The 17,265-nt window shown below is 38.7% G+C and overlaps 1 protein-coding gene across 1 annotated transcript in view; it reads left to right on the top strand.

Moving 5' to 3' along the window:
- prpf8 (pre-mRNA processing factor 8) overlaps positions 1-17,265 on the top strand; it is a 51,542-nt gene that overhangs the window by 2,123 nt on the left and 32,154 nt on the right. Inside the window, exons 2-7 of the mRNA XM_060848413.1 lie at positions 1,479-1,583; positions 6,066-6,234; positions 7,911-8,075; positions 8,603-8,821; positions 11,459-11,671; positions 13,503-13,628. Of these exons, the coding sequence (XP_060704396.1) occupies positions 1,490-1,583; positions 6,066-6,234; positions 7,911-8,075; positions 8,603-8,821; positions 11,459-11,671; positions 13,503-13,628 (986 nt within the window). The 5' untranslated portion in view covers positions 1,479-1,489. The remainder of the gene's footprint in view (positions 1-1,478; positions 1,584-6,065; positions 6,235-7,910; positions 8,076-8,602; positions 8,822-11,458; positions 11,672-13,502; positions 13,629-17,265) is intronic.

Genomic DNA, 17,265 nt, shown 5'->3' with positions numbered 1-17,265 from the left:
TCAATCGCCTGAGGCGGGAATTGAACCCAAGTCTCTGGTGCTGTGAGGCAACAGTGCTAACCACTGTGCCACCATGCCGCCCACAAGATAAGTTTTTCAAGATAATGCTAGAAGGTCTTTTCAAAATCCTGGATGTTGCTATAGCTTCAAAAGTCGAGCTACTGAATAGCCATAGACAAGTACGTTGCTTTTCCACTGTCTCCAGAATTCTGAAATGTTGCAACTGATGCCCTAAACATGCTAGGTCCTGAGGGAATTTAACATAAGAGTGTATATTAACATAAGAGTTTAATGCAAATCATGTATGCTGTGGAAGCTGCTGATTCTAGGCATCTAAGTTAACAGAAATGCCGTCAGTTGGCTAGACGGTATTTTTGGAAAAGCTTGGGTTTTGTAATAAATCCCATTAAGGTTTTCATGATGTTGCCTAAAATAACCTAGTTGGTATTCATTAGTTGTACATATCCCTTTGGAAGGCTTTGCATGTAAGTAAATGCATCAGCCGTTCTGTGCCAAAATCTAATACAGCAGCAATGGGATGAATAAATGTTTATTTCATGGTGGGATTGGTTAAGAGGAGTCTGTTTCTGAGGGCACCAAAGCAATTGCACATAACTTTTCAAATTGTACTAGGGAACTTGATGTTTGCTCCAGTTTTTATGCTTTGTTCGGCGTGATTGTCAAGAGATTATGAATTCAGGTTCCATTTTCAAAGTTAATTCCTTAATCTTTTGGCTGTTTTCAAAATAAGCTACTGAAACTGACGTATCACTTGCATCTGAGTGTTCCATGAGAAATATTGATTTTGTTTTTTGCAACATAATGTCCAAAGTTTGACTCCCAATTTACAGATTCAAAAACATTTGAAGAAAGTCTTGAAATGAATGTTTTCAAGTGTAAACAATTGAGTATATAGGTGTTGAAAGTGTTATTTAAGCAGTTACCTGTACTGCATGTACATCCACAGGTATGCATTAAGATATCAGAAGGATAGCATAATAAATGTATTTATCTGGACAAAAATAACAGATCAAACATTTCTACTGAAAATGGAAATTTTTTCGGATCCTCTGATCTGTAGTTGCAGATTGTATCTGGATTGCAGCCCGAATTGAGTGAAAATGAACTTTGGATGTCAGTATATATGGCTGCGTTTATAAGTAATCAGAGCCAGTTTAATTCACATACATTTTCATATTCCCGCTGGTTTGGATGTGTGTTATTGCAATCTGTGTAAACATTAATTCTGTGCTCGTCACCAAATTGTATCTTGTGCATTTTATTATTCATTTCATATATTTATAAAATTTTTAAAAACTTTGCACACATAGGCATCTGAAATCTATGCGCACAAATAATTTTAATTGGAAGGTGCCTCACGTCCTAGGCTAAAGGGGAAACTCACTTTAATCCCTCTGCAAATTATAAATAATGGATTTGCAAATAGCTAAAAGAATTAAATCTGTCTTTTCCCTCAGAATCTACAAAAATGGCAGCATTTCCATACAGGGCTGCACCTGGGCCCAATCCCGTTCCAGTCCCTCTACCTGATTACATGTCTGAGGAAAAACTACAAGAGAAAGGTGAGACATTTCTACATTAATCTGGTCAGTTAACATATAGAAAGTAATACAATTATGTGTACAAAAGTTTACCTCATTATTAATGCCCTACATGTTAAAATTTAAATTTTATTTGGTTTTTGTGCACTTGGGTGCCCATTGTGTGACAAATACTCAAAGCTGTGAGGCATGACTTTGGAGATTTAGAACTAAAAATGTTTTTAATACGGTAGCACCTTTTGTTCTAATAATTAAATTTAAATTGAAAATTTTCAAGACTGCAGTTTTCATTATATGAAATATAGAGTATTGATTTTTTGACTTCCATTGAATGATTTAATTATCTGGGACTTATATTGACTGAAAAGATTTTGTAAAAGGGTGTGCTAAGTAGCCACAAGCATATCCTGAGCAGCACAGATTGGCTAAATGTCATGAAGTTGACATGGATTACCCAAAAGGCAATCTGGTTTGAAATTAACATTACCCCAAGGGCAATGAAATTAGCCAGTCAGGCTAAATAGGAAATGTGAAAAGGTCCTCATCTCTTACTTGATTTACATAATTATGACAATCCTCACATATTGGAGATGAAACATCTGCAGTTACCAAACCTTGAAGCAATAACCTCAGTGTTATACAGAATCATAAAACAGCTGTGTTTCAAATGCTGTACTTTTGGTAGACCAAGGAGAGATGGAATTAAGAATGTAGAACCGAGCATGGACTGAGAAGGCGCCCTCTATCTGCAGAAGAAAAGTACCAGCGCTTCAGCTCTGACTGAAAAGGTGCATCAGAGAATCACAAACTGAAAAGATAACTGCGTTATTCACTACTGCTGACAGCATCTTTAAAAAAGCAATTAATTGACTGTGATCTTGTGTTAAAACCTTACACCTCAAGGGCACCCAAAATACTCAAAAACTTGCATATTCTTTTTATCTTTCCTTGTATTGGACAAAAGTTGAGGGATTGATCCAGTGATACTGAAGGAATGGGGATATATTTTCAAGTCCAGCTGATGAGTGACTTGGAAGTGATCTTCTACGTGGTAGTGTTCCCGTGTGTCTGTTGCCTTTGTATTTCTAGATGGAAATTGCTACCTGGTGAAGGAGCAGCGCTCTGAAAGCCGGTACTTCCAAATAACCTGTTGGACTATAACCTGTTGTTGTGGTTTTTAACTTTGTCTACCCAGTCCGACACTGGAATCTCCACATCATAGATGGAAATTGTCCTGGGTTTTGAAGGGCTGCTTAAGAAACAATTGGTGAATTTTGGCAGTGCATCTTGAAGATGGTATACATTGCTGCTGTTGAGTGTTCACAGTGTGAAGGGAGTGAGTATTTGTGGGTGTGCTACCAATTAAGTGGGCTGCTTTGACCTGGATGGTGTCAGGGTTCTTGTGTTATTGTTGCTGCACTCGTCCAAGCAAATATGGAATATTTCATCGCACACCTGACTCTACTGTGTAAATGATGGACAAAATTTGCAGAGTCAGGAGATGCTCTTGTAACCAATATTTGTATGGCTAGTGTAGTTCACCTTCTAGTCTATGGTAAATGTACGAGATGTTGATTGTGGGGGATTTATTGATGGTGCCACCTTTAGAGTTCAAGAGATGGTCAGATTATCTCTTATTTGGAGAATGTCATTGCCAGGCTTTTTTTTATTCATATTGTGGGATGTGGGTGTCGCTGGCTGGCCAGTATTTATTACCCATCCCTAATTGTCCTTGAGAAGGTGATGTTGGGCAGCCTTGAACTAATGGTGTCTTCGCCATTGTCTGTAAGGTCTGATTGCATGAATATGACCATATTAGGCTGTTGCTTGATTAATCTATGAGACAGCTCTCCCAATTTTGACACTGGCCTTCAAATTAGATTAGATTACTTTGATTAGATTACTTACAGTGTGGAAACAGGCCCTCCGGCCCAACAAGTCCACACCGACCCGCCGAAGCGCAACCCACCCATACCCCTACATTTACCCCTTACCTAACACTACGGGCAATTTAGCATGGCCAATTCACCTGACCCGCACATCTTTGGACTGTGGGAGGGAACCGGAGCACCCGGAGGAAACCCACGCAGACACAGGGAGAACGTGCAAACTCCCCACAGTCAGTCGCCTGAGTCAGGGATTGAACCCGGGTCTCAGGCGCTGTGAGACAGCAGTCCTAACCACTGTGTCGCCCATTGTGCCACCGTGCCGCCCATAAATGTTAGTGAGGAGGACTTTACATAGTAGACAGGAGTGTTTTTTTTTAGATTAGATTAGATTACTTACAGTGTGGAAACAGGCCCTTCGGCCCAACAAGTCCACACCGACCCGCCGAAGCGCAACCCACCCATACCCATACATTTACCCCTGACCTAACACTACGGGCAATTTAGCATGGCCAATTCACCTGACTCACACATCTTTGGACTGTGGGAGGAAACCGGAGCACACCCACGCAGACACGGGGAGAACGTGCAAACTCCACACAGTCAGTCGCCTGAGTCGGGAAATGAACCCGGGTCTCAGGCGCTGTGAGGCAACAGTGCTAACCACTGTGCCACCGTGCCGCCCATTTGTCATTGTCTTTTCTGGTGCCAAGGTAAATGCCTGGCAATCCTTCTGGTTTCATATCTTTCAGGTTTCCTTTCCTGATAAACATCAGTGAACTGATGGGTTTTTCCAACACACAGCAGTGGTCCCACGGTCATCTTTAGATTCTAAATTCCAGATTTTCATTTTGAATTCAAATTCCACCATTTGCTGTTGGTGGTTTCGAACCTCGTTCCTGGGACATTATTTGGGGTCTCTGGATTAATAGTCTAGCCATTAGGCCGTCGCCTTCCTTGTGTAGCACAAACGTTATTTGCCACTTTTCAGACCATGCCTGGGTAATTCCAGGTCTTGTTGCATTTGGGTATGGATAGCTTGAATATCTGAGGAGTTATGAATGGTGCTGAACTTGGTGCAAACACTAGCGAACATTCCCACTTCTAATTTTGATTGATGAAGCTGCTGAAGATAGTTGGGATAGGATATTCTCCTGAGGAATTCATGCAGAGATGTCCTGACACTGAGATGACTGCCCTCCAATAACCAGAACCGTCATCCTATGTGCCGTGTATGACACCAAACAACAAGATTTGCTGCAGTTTCCCATTGACTTCCTCAATTCTGAGGAAGGGTCACTCATCCTGAAAAGTTATCTCTGATTTTCCTTAGCAATTTTTGTTTTCGTTTCCCATTTTCGTTTCCCCAGTTTTGCTAGGGCTCCTTGAAACTGCAATCAGTCACATGTGGCCTTGATGTCAAGATGAGTCCTCTCACCTCATCTCTGGAATTCGTTTCTTTTGTTCATGTTTGAACCAAGGCTATAATGAGATCATGAGTTGAGTGACCCAACTGGGCATCATTGAGCAGGTTGTAATAAGTCTGTAAATTTATTCATTGCCTTTAGAAGCTGGGTCTTTTCTCTGTAGTCAGGTTAGCTTGAAAATTCACTGGATATTCCAAACTAACTGATTTACATAGCAGATGTATTTTACAATTGAATTGTTGTTGGTTTCTAGAAGTAGGACAGCATATCAGCTTCAGCTAGAGGATTGCAAATCCATGTGCTGTGTGTAGTTAGGAATGGATATTTTGGATAGTGGTGATCCACCCTTCAAAGCTATGAAAAAGAGGCACATATTGCATTTAGTTCTGAAACAACACAGTGAATTGCTGCCCTTGGGTGCTGCAGCCTAAAAATTAGAGCTCTCAAGTGCTGTTGCATATATGCTAGTTGCCATTGACCTCAGCTAGGCATCCTTATTAGTTTTTGGAACTCGTAACTGAGCGTATGTTCTATTTAAGTCCGGAGCATGCCATCCAGGAATGGGAAGGATGTTCAGCCTTATTCAGTTCAGTTCAATGAAACTCAGTGTGAGACCAACCATATAGCATGGTTATTTCAATATTTTTCTAGCTGTGATTTTTAAAATTCATTTCCTCAGCTTTTATAACTCACTGAGCAATGAAAAATTCATCATCCTGCCTCCATGTCTTCTGTTAACTGCAGTCAACCCAATGGATGCTTAGCTGAGTTTAAAAATAAAGTTCAATGATTAGTATTAATGGCTGAGTTTGATGCTGATATCTCAGGACACCCATAATGTGTGATTCACCATGTTGCCCTGTCCTCCATTGAAGAGGAAAATACAACTTTGTGTAACAACATTGGAATAACTTTAACATTGTAGTAGACAAAGTATTGGACATTCTGTTGACTTTAAATTTTGACTTCTGCTTATACTCCAATATTCATTTTGATTGAATTGAATTGAATTTATTGTCACGTGTACTGAGGTACAGTGAAAAGTTTTGTCTTGCAATCGATACAGGCAAATCACGTAGCTAAGTAAGCTGTTGATTAAGTCATGGAATATATTTAAAGAAGTTATGTCACCTTTCTTTTGAGATTGTGCTCAATTATAAACTTGCCAGTGTATTAAATTATTTTTCCAGCCAGGAAATGGCAACAACTTCAGGCTAAACGGTATGCTGAGAAGAGAAAGTTTGGCTTTGTGGATGCTCAGAAAGAGGACATGCCTCCTGAACATGTCAGAAAGATCATTCGTGATCATGGTGACATGACAAACCGGAAATTCAGGCATGACAAGAGAGTCTATCTTGGGTAAGCATTTTGTCAATACGAAGGACAATAGCATTTTAATATTAAGCCCATAATTATCCTCTGAGATTTGATGCTGAATGATTTTTACTTGAACTTTTAATTTTACTATTTAATTGAAGCATGTTTTTGTTTCAATAACAAGTGGTTCATTGATAGTCCAGAGCATTTTTAGTACTTGTTTGATTTTTTTAATAAATGGCTTGACCTTCAGTGCTCACCTTGTTGAGTATGAATGTTTATGCAGAGACTGCTGTGAAAAGTAATGTTCTGTATGGAGCTGGGAAGGGAAGAGATGTTGTGATGGCAGTGGGGAGTAAAGATCTGAAATCTGCAGTGACTAACTGAATGGAACATAATATATGCAGTATACAGGTCATGATAACTTTCCTAAATATTGCACTCTCACAGCTCTGTTTTCATATGCTTGTGTACTATTTAGGTCTTCCTTTTAAATAGTTCTAGATTTTCAGTTGCTCAAATCTATTTTTCACGCTAGTGACAGTTTTGTATACATTCAGCTGAAAGAGGACTTCAAGTCTATCTCTAATCAAGCAGTAGTCTAATTCAGTTCTTGCTTCATCATTGAAATATATGCATTTTCAAACTTGCAAAGTGCCATTTTGTATTCCAGTTTATATGCCAACCAATTATTCTAAAATATAGCACTTATCCAAAATATTAGATGTAACTGTTTATCTTGTGAATTAAAATTGATTTGCTCTAAAATACAATGAGAAGTATGCATCCTTAATATCAGTCATTAGACTTGTCATCACAGTGAGGCTGTTTGACTCAGAATACAATAGGCTGAGGAGTGGCAGATGACGTTTAATTTAGATAAATGTGAGGTTCTGCATTTTGGAGCAGCAAATCAGGACAGGACTTATACATGTAATGGTAAGGTCCTGGGGAGTGTTGCCAAACAAAGAGACCTTAGTGCTGTTTCATAGTTCCTTGAAAGTGGAGTCACAGGTAGACAGGGTAGTGAAGAAGAGGTTTACTACATTTACCTTTATTGGTCACTGCATTGGCTATAGGAGTTGGAAGGTCATGTTGCGGTTGGACAGGACATTGGTTAGGCTACTTTTGGAATACTGTGTTTAGTTCTGGTCTCTCTGCTATAGGAAGGATGTTGTGAAACCGTGAAAGGGTTCAGAAAAGATTTACAAAGATGTTGACAGGGTTAGAGGGTTTGAGCTATAGGAAGAGGCTGAATAAGCTAGGGCTTTTTTTTTCCTGGACAATCGGAGGCTGAAAGGTGACCTTAGGGAAATTTATAAAATCATGACGGGCATGGAGAAGGTGAATTGTCAAGGTCTTTTTCCCAGACTAAGGTAGTCCAAAATTAGAGGGCATGGGTCTATGGTAAGAGGGTGAAGATTTAAAAGGGATCTAAGGAGCAGCTTTTTCACATAGAGGGTGGTGTGTGTATAGAATGAGCTATCGGAGGAAGTGGTGGAGGCTACTATAATTACACCATTTAAAAGGCATCTAGATGGGTACATGAATTGGAAGGGCTTAGAGGGATATGGGCCAAATGCTAAAAAATGGAACTAGATTAATTTAGGATATCTGTTTAGCAGGGGCGAGTTGGTCCAAAGGATCTGTTTCTGTGCTATACAACTGTATGACTAAAGCTAATATATTGGCAATTGTATTTTTCCCTTTCTCCATAGTGCTTTGAAGTATATGCCGCATGCTGTTCTGAAACTACTGGAGAATATGCCTATGCCATGGGAACAGATCAGGGATGTTTCAGTTTTGTATCACATCACAGGCGCAATCTCATTTGTTAATGAAATACCCTGGGTTATTGAACCAGTTTATATATCTCAGTGGGGGTAAGTAGTGTTGAGTTTTTCAAGAGCTTTTGATGAAAATATGCTTTCATTCACTTGTAAAGTATTTTGTGTTCTTCTGTCCATGACAATTTCCAAATCAAGTTGAATGATACAAGGAAGTCAATGTTGTAGTTATTAGTTATTCATACAAAAGTAGTAGGACAAGATGCTTGTCAAAATTATAGGCCTTAATACCTGTTGTTATTTGTATTAAAGATTAGCCTTGTTGATTTCGACTTTGTCCTCCTGGATGTCAGTGATTTCAGTTATTCCAGTGGAAGATAGGAGATATCCTGTTGATAGATCATGCATTCAAAAGTTATTTGCTTGGATATTTTTCATGCATGAAAGAATTTTCAAATGTACTGTAATTTCAATTTAGATAAGCATATTTTGAGTGCATTTTAAACTTCAGTGGGTAAATCTTTACCCTGTTGCTCCATTGCATATAATCAGGAATAGCATTTTATACTCGAGAGGATATTTTTGTGCTGGAATGCAATAACCAAAGATTCATTTCTCATTAGAACCATGTGGATTATGATGAGACGTGAAAAGCGTGATAGACGACACTTTAAAAGGATGCGGTTTCCTCCTTTTGATGATGAAGAGCCTCCACTGGATTATGCAGATAATATACTAGACGTGGAGCCACTTGAAGCAATACAGATGGAACTTGATTCAGAAGAGGATGGACCAGTGGCAGAGTGGTTATATGATCACCAACCACTGAAAGACAACCCAAAGTAAGGCTTTGTGTCTAGAGTCCACTGTGTTAATGTCATAAAAGATTGAAGGCCTGACAAAGTAGCAAAGTGACATGGAAACAATTATCTGATTTTAAATTATTAACAAGTATTTACAGAATAGGCAAATTATACTGTACTGCTAGGAAAGTTACACCTGAACTAATTAAAATGACTTCACTTCTTGTGAATGAACAATTAACTATGACATCGTTAGGTTTAACGGGTTCAACCAACTCGACATAAATTTGATATTATGTTTGTTGCTGTCCACAAGGACCCAATGGTCAGTTCACAATCTAAAATAAAAATAATGTCATGGAATATTCTTTCTTGGAAATTTGAGCAGTTCCTTTAGTTTAGCCTGTTGTCTGTATGGGATGTTTTACATACTTAACATTTCTGAACAGGTTAGTTGTAATTATACACCTCTGGAACCCAAGGTAGGGCACTACCACTGCACCACAAGACTTCCAAAGATTGTTTTACAATTTTGATTTGTCAATGGTCCTTCTTTGCCAATCATTGGCTTCAGTATGAAAAATTTTTAAAAATTCAGTCAAGGGTTATTTATTCCAGTACTCTTCAATTGGACATCAAATCATGGTCTTTTATTTTTAATTCTTTGTGAATAAAAGTAATAACTCCTGATTACAGAAGGTGAGAGGGGAAACATTTAAAATGGACCTAAGGGGAAACCTTTTCGTGTGGAGGCTGGTACAGTTATTTCTTCCATAGCATGATAGTTCTGTTCCTGTGTGACCCCGTGCTGTACAAGGATTACGTAATACAAATGGAATTTAAAGTGTTGGTGATATAATCGCGTTATAGCCCACACACATTTTAAAAGTTCGCTCTTTGGAAATAGTGTCCCTTATTCGTCATTTACGTTACAGCCAGTTCGCGTTGACAAAACACACATTATAGAAGAACGACCTGTACAATTACAGCATCTGGATGGGAATATGAAGAGAAAGGATTTAGAAAAATATGAGCCAAATACTGGTAAACAGGACTAGATTTATTTAGGATGTCTAGTTGGTATGGACAAGTTGGAACAAAGGGACTGTTTCCATCCTACACTACTCTATGACTAAGTAATAATGCTCAACAACCTTATTATTTGGTACAAGTAAATTTAGATTTAATTCAACTTAATAGGCTTATTGTAGAGAAATATCAAAAAGCCAAAATTTTGACAAGAATACACAACTAGACTTCACAATTCTTAATCTGAAGGTCTGGATTTGTGATGGTTATAGTTCAGTGATTTTACACTCCTCTCAACAATTCCAAAGCAATTAGTGATTGTTTAAAAATATGATAAATTTCTCCATAATCAATTAATTGTATACTAAATTCATAATGAATAGTAAACATTCACTGACCCTGGAAAGGTATTTAACATCGAACATTCAACACAGTAACAGGCCCTTTGGCCAACCATGCCTGTGCCAACCATAATGCTATTTTAAAATAATCCCATCTGCCTGCACATGGTCCAGATCCTTCTATTCCCTGCCTCTTCATGTGTCTGAATCAAAGCCTCTTAAATCATCTTGCATCTACCACCTTCCATAACAGCATGTTCCAGGCACCTGCAACTCTCTGTATTTAAAAAAAAGCTTTCCTTTGAACTTTTCCTCTCTCATCTTAAACCTATGTCCCCTATCATATGACATTTCCACCCTGGGCAACTATCCATGCCTCCCATAATTTTATATACTTTCATCAAGTTGCGCCTCTGACGCTCTAGTGAAGACAATCCAAGTTTGTCCAACCTCTCCTTATAACAAGACATTTGTGGGATGGCAACTTCCCCATTATGATAAATTCCACATTTTTAAAACAATTTGTTCAAATTGCCATTTTAGCTTTGCTTTAAAGTGAGTTATTTAGTTATTTGAAAACTGACAGTTTAAACTATAGATAGTGGTTTATTGGTTCCTGACTGAAAGAATACTTTGTGATTAGCTGCTTGCTGTCATCACTCCTGCTGCATGTTGTGAAATCTCCCTAAGTTGGCACTTGATTTAAACTGCCATTGGGAAAGGTGAAAGCCACACCACAATGGTCACTTGAACTTTTGGATAGTTTCATTTAAGGTCAGTAGTAAGCACCTTCTCCCCTACTGACAACAGAATTTAGCTAATAACAAAACATAGGGAAACAGTGTGTGTGTGTTTGTTTGTGTGTGTGTGTAGCCTAGAGAACTAAAGTAAAAGAAACATTTGTTCAGCTATGGTCTTAACCTGTGGTAACTGCTAGAAATGGATAGGTTGGCACTTGGGTGAGAGCATGGTTAGGCTTAGTGATGCCATTGTAGTTAAATAGCATGTTAATGTTTAATTTTATAGACTTGTGTATGATCACTGACGAAGTACGAGAAACTTGTTGGAATCCATAGACTGGCTTTAGGAGAGGAATTGTTGAGGTTGATAAAAGTTGGGCTTTTGTTAATAATGAAACAAAAAAGTAATACCACAGCTCTCCATATTGGAAAATTAGAATTAGGTTAATCTATTCAGCTTCCTATTGTATTCAAAAATCACTATCCACTTGTGAATTGCTATGATATTAAGTTGTAATTTTCTCTTATAAAGTGTTTAAATTGAGAATTATTCTGTCCTAATATAGGTATGTTAATGGATCGACTTATCGTCGCTGGCAGTTTACTTTACCTATGATGTCCACTCTTTATCGTCTGGCTAATCAGTTGCTAACTGATTTAGTGGATGACAACTACTTCTATCTGTTTGATCTGAAAGCATTTTTTACATCCAAAGCTCTCAACATGGCAATTCCGGGTGGACCTAAGTTTGAGCCTCTGGTTCGGGATGTGAATCTTCAGTAAGGACTTTTCTTTTTAAAATCCATTATCAAGATATTATATATTATCAGAAAATTTAGCTGCTTTCTGTTAGTATTTCTATTAGGTTGAACAATGGTTACTACAACTACAACATGCTTCACCATTGTTCAGTAGCATTCCATTTATCAAGTCTTCAATATTTTCCTGCATGTGAATCATCTAATTGAATCCTATTTCAATGTTTGCTAACTGTCTTTTCAGATTCTAATGTTATTGAGCGAAGTGTTTTGCTGTGACAGGGAGAAATGTATAACAGTTTCCAAACCTCAACAGCAAATGAAAGCTGAAACTAAAATCCTGGTTCTGCTTGATCCTGCCCCTTCATACTGCTTCTATTATTCCAACTTTTTTTTAAATCAAAAGCTATCTGGGCTCAGGGAAGGCAGCTCAGCTGCAAGCTTGCAATGTTTGTTCTTAAAAATATTGACAGAAGAAATCCTTCTTAAAGGCATATCTTGTAACATCATTACTTGTATGTTTTCAGCAAAATTCTTCTGTTTCATTTTTGTAAAATGTTGCTCTTAAATCTGCCTTACTTCTCTGTTTATAGTTTCTCAATTCCTGCGCATGTTTTATTTGTGTATTGTAATTTAAAATAAATGTCTATGGGTCACCACTTGGCAGGTTATACACTGTCTTTTTGCTTTCTTTTCTGCAAATATCCAGCCATATGGTTGTTCCTTTTCTCATTCCTTTCTAATACTAATCTTGAACTACATTTTCTTTAATCTATGTATTTCACTGCTGTACTGTACAACTTCAATACGGTTTTGTGCATATTTGGTTCACTAATGAGCAGTACATTTGTAGCATGGAAATGAACAGATTCCACACTAATGCGTACATGATTTAAGTTGTCATTGCTGTATAGCAATTGTAAGCTACAAAAGGGCAAGTTTATAAATGAGGACCTTGTGTCATGGTGAAACTATAGATGTAGAGTCAAGTCCCAGCCAGTTTATTTTCTCTTAAAGGCCATTGCATCTGCCTTTAATTTGGGGGAAAAAGTGAAGGGAAAATCAAAGTATGATCCCTACAATGTCTGGTACTTGATTGATAACCCAGTGGAAAGTCAGTTTGAGCAAATGTTTTTGAATTGTACATTTTTTTTAAGTAATTTGTCATATGAGCTATTAGCCCAGGTATTCAGATAGTCAACTATGAAAAGCACTCTGAAAGATGGGCTTCAAAACTGCTAGGACGCCCCAAAACACAGCTATACTGTAATTAGCCTGGGAAGTTCAAACATTGGAACCACGCAAAGTGTCCCCAATTCCAAGTTAGAGTTGAAAACTTGAGTGGTTCTGATTTATTTACCTAAATAGCCAGCCAGTAAAAGGTTAAATGATTTCAAACCTGCTCTAACTTCATGCTAACTATATTCACCGTACATCCCTTTGTGCACTAACCTCATTCCCACTCGCTTTACCTCATATTTATGAATATGCTGGATTAGAGTGATGCTGGAAAAGCACAGTAGGTCAGGCAGCATCCAAGGAGCAGGAAAATCGAGAATGAAGGGCTTTTGCCTGAAACGTCGATTTTCCTGCTCCTTGGATGCTGCCTGACCTGCTGTGCTTTTCCAGCACCACCCTAATTTAGAGTCTAATCTCCAGTATCTGCAGTTCTCACTTTTGCATTTATGAATATGCTGAAGAGCTTTGAATTGCTTGTATTAGAAGATTTGGGCCATTATGTGGAAATTACAGGAAGTCAATTTTCTTTGATTTTCATAATCTGCAACTTTCCAGTTATGTAAAATTAAAACATTATAACTTTGACTGTTTGTGTTTGATTTCCTTTTGTTAGGGATGAAGACTGGAATGAATTCAATGATATCAACAAGATCATCATTAGACAGCCAATTAGAACAGAATACAAAATCGCATTCCCATATTTGTATAATAACCTCCCGCATCATGTTCATCTCACCTGGTAAGTAGATAAGTGTAAATTATTTGCCATTTGTCCTAGATTTAGAACAACACAAACAGCAAAATTTCTTGATTTAAAAAAAATTTCAAGGACTGTGGGCTTTGCAGGTTGGGCAGTGTTTGTTGCCCATCCCTGGTTGCCCTTGAGAAGATGGTGATGAGCTACCACCTTGAACCACTGCAGCCCATTTGGTGCAGATACACCTACAATATTGTTAGGATGGAAGTTCCATGAGTGGTGTTGTAGAACATAAATACCTCCTGAGTCCAGGTATGTAATTCTTTGAAATGTGCGTCTTAGGGTGATAGGATGCTTAAGAACGCGTTTAGCACCCATGCCTTCATTGCTCAGACCTTTTGAGCAAAGGAGTTGGGCCATTATGTTGAAGTTATACAGGATGTTTTTGAGGCCTCTTGTGGAGTACTGTGTGCAGATCTGGTTGTCCTGTTATAGGAAGGATATTATTAAATTTGACAGTGTTCAAAAAAGATTTATCAGGATGTTGCCAGGAATGGCGGGTTTGAGTTATAAAAATAGGGTTGAGACCTTTTTCAACTGAAGCATAGGAGGTTGAGAGATGACCTTTTATAGAGGTTTATAAAATCATGAGTCTAGATAAGGTAAATAGCAACAGTCTTTTCCCTAAAGTTGGGGAGTTCAAAACTAGGGAAGATTTTAAGCTGAGAGGAGAAGGGTTTAAAAAGAACAAGAGGGGCAACTTTTCATGCAGAGGTTAGTGTGTGGATTGAACTGCCAGAGAAAGTGGTGGATGTAGTTACAGTTACAACATTTAAAAGACATTGGGATAAGTACATGAATAGGATAGGTTAAGAGGGATATGGACCAAATGCAGGCGGTGGGACCAGTTTGGTTTGGGAACATGGTCGATGTGGACTAATTGGACCAAAGGATCTGTTTCCATGTTTTATGACAATGACTCTTAATAGCCAAGAAGTTAGAAAAATTGATATATCCATCATCTATATTACATTTCTCTGTGTCAGTAGTAGCATTTCGTTGTATCTTGTAATCTGTTTAGTATTGCTGTTTGCCTCACCTGTACTTCTACCTGCGCCCACACCACTCCCCTCGCCTCCGTCCAAGACTCCAAGGGATCCTTCCACATCCGCCAGAAATTCACCTGTACCTCTACCAATGTCATTCCAGCACTACCCTCTTGACTGATATCCAGCATCTGCAGTCCTCACTTACTGCTGTTTAGCTCAGCATGACTCTTGGCATGATTTGTAATAATTCTCAACCGTACATTTTTTATTATTTGCTTTGCATATTTAAAAATAAAATCATCTGTATGATCTCATGATTATTTGAGATCCATTCAGTCTCTCAAGTTCTTTCGGTATGTGAGCAAACTTGTAAATTTCCTTTTGTCTATGGAATGACAGTGCAAGGAAAAGTTGTCAGAATGCTGAGCAGTGGGTTTTGTAATGACAGTGGATTTATTTTCCCAGATAGGATTATCTAAAACAACTTTGAATGGCTCTGTGGAAAGTACATAACCTTTAAAGAAAATATTGAATGCACACCTAGACTTGGGAAGTTAAAGTTAACGCACTATTAAAATTTCTTGTATTATATGAGGACATTTTCTTTCAAAGCTCCCAAAAGTTTAAAAGGGAGAAGGGCAGACAAAGGAAGCAAATGGTGAGGACAGTGCAGGGGAGAGAGAGAGAAAGAGAAAACCTGCACAGTTACCGCCTTTGCTGTTTGAAATTGTGTATCACTGGGCATCGGTGTGCATCTGGGAAAATTAACAAACAGTGAAATTCACAACTAATCTTGGAGGAACTGTTGGGTGAAGTTCACAGCACAGAATCAGATAAGTTCATTGTTGTTTTAAGTCTGTCCAATAGAAAGGCTGCAGTAGTAGGTACAGTGGATTCTTTCTTGATTGTATGTTTTTGGAGATAAGTCTCTTGATTAAACTTAAAATATAAGCCTTAGCTATTAATTTTACCTGGGGCAGTGTTTGTAGAGGAATAAGATGGTGTTATTTTCTGGGTCTGTAGATTTTGAAGGAGCAAAAATGGCCTTTGCAGTGATATGTACTTCTTGTCAGATGTGGGAATTTAAAGAGAGTTTAAGGCTTACTGCGGATTATATCTGCCATAAATGCTGTTGGATGCAAATCTTATCAGATCGAGTTGATCGGTTGGAGAGACAAATAGAAGCAATGAGGAATTTGCAATAGCAACAGTATATGATGGATGGCAGTTATAGAAAGGGGGGAAAGTCTCAGATACAGTCACATAGATGGGTTAACTCCAGGAAGGGTGAGAGAGGTAGGCAGCTAGAGCAGGAGTCTTTTGTGGATATACCCATTTCAAACAGGCATGCTGTTTTGGAAAATGTAGGGGGTGATGGATTCTCAGGGGAACGTAGCACGAACAGCCAAGTTTCTGGTATTGAGACTGGCTCTAATGCAACAAAGGGTACGTCAGCTTCCAAGAGATCAATTGTGTTAGGGGATTCTGTAGTCCGAGGTACAGACAGACGTTTCTGTGGAGAAAGATATTCCTGTCAGGGTGAAAGGGAAGGCTGGTAACTATAGGGAATGTTGGATGACTAAAGAAATTGAGGGTTTGGTTAAGAAAAAGAAGGAAGCATATGTCAGGTACAGACAGGATAGATCGAGTGAATCCTTAGAAGAGTAGAAAGAAAGTAGGAGTATACTTAAAAGGAAAATCAGGAGGGCAAAACGGGGACATGAGATAGCTTTGGCAAATAGAATTAAGCAGAATCTAAAGGGGTTTTACAAATATATTAAGGGCGAAAGGGTAACTAGGGAGAGAATAGGGCCCCTCAAAGATCAGCAAGGCGACCTTTGTGTGGAGCCACAGAAAATGGTGGAGATACTAAATGAATATTTTGCATCAGTATTTACTGTGGAAAAGGATATGGAAGATATAGACTGTAGGGAAAGAGGTGGTGACATCTTGCAAAATGTCCAGATTACAGAGGAGGCAGTGCTGGATGTCTTGAAATGGTTAAAGATGGATAAATCCCCAGGACCTGATCAGGTATACCCGAGAACTCTGTGGGAAGCTCGAGAAGTGATTGCTGGGCCTCTTGCTGAGATATTTGTATCATTGATAGTCACAGGTGGGGTGCCAGAAGATTGGAGGTTGGCAAACGTGGTACCACTGTTTAAGAAGGGTGATAAGGACAAGCCAGGGAACTATAGACTAGTGAGCCTGACCTCGGTGGTGGGCAAGTTGTTGGAGAGAATCCTGAGGGACAGGATGTACATGTATTTGGAAAGGCAAGGATTGATTCGGGATAGTCAACATGGCTTTGTGCATGGGAAATCATGTCTCACAAACTTGATTGAGTTTTTTGGTGAAGTAACAAAGGAGATTGATGAGAGCAGAGCAGTAGATGTGATCTATATGGACTTTAGTAAGGTTTGATAAGGTTCCCCATGGGAGACTGATTAGCAAGGTTAGATCTCATGGAATACATGGAGAACTAGCCATTTGGATACAGAACTGGCTGAAAGTTAGAAGACCGAGGGTGGTGGTAGAGGGTTGTTTTTCGGTCTGGAGGCCTGTGACCAGTGGAGTGCCACAAGGATCTGTGCTGGGCCCTCTACTTTTTGTCATTTACATAAATGATT

The sequence above is a fragment of the Hemiscyllium ocellatum genome, chromosome 31 (genome assembly GCF_020745735.1).
Source record: "Hemiscyllium ocellatum isolate sHemOce1 chromosome 31, sHemOce1.pat.X.cur, whole genome shotgun sequence".
Lineage (NCBI taxonomy): Eukaryota > Metazoa > Chordata > Chondrichthyes > Orectolobiformes > Hemiscylliidae > Hemiscyllium > Hemiscyllium ocellatum.
Note: the sequence above shows the minus strand (reverse complement) of the source record. Positions and strands in the feature narration are given on the sequence as shown.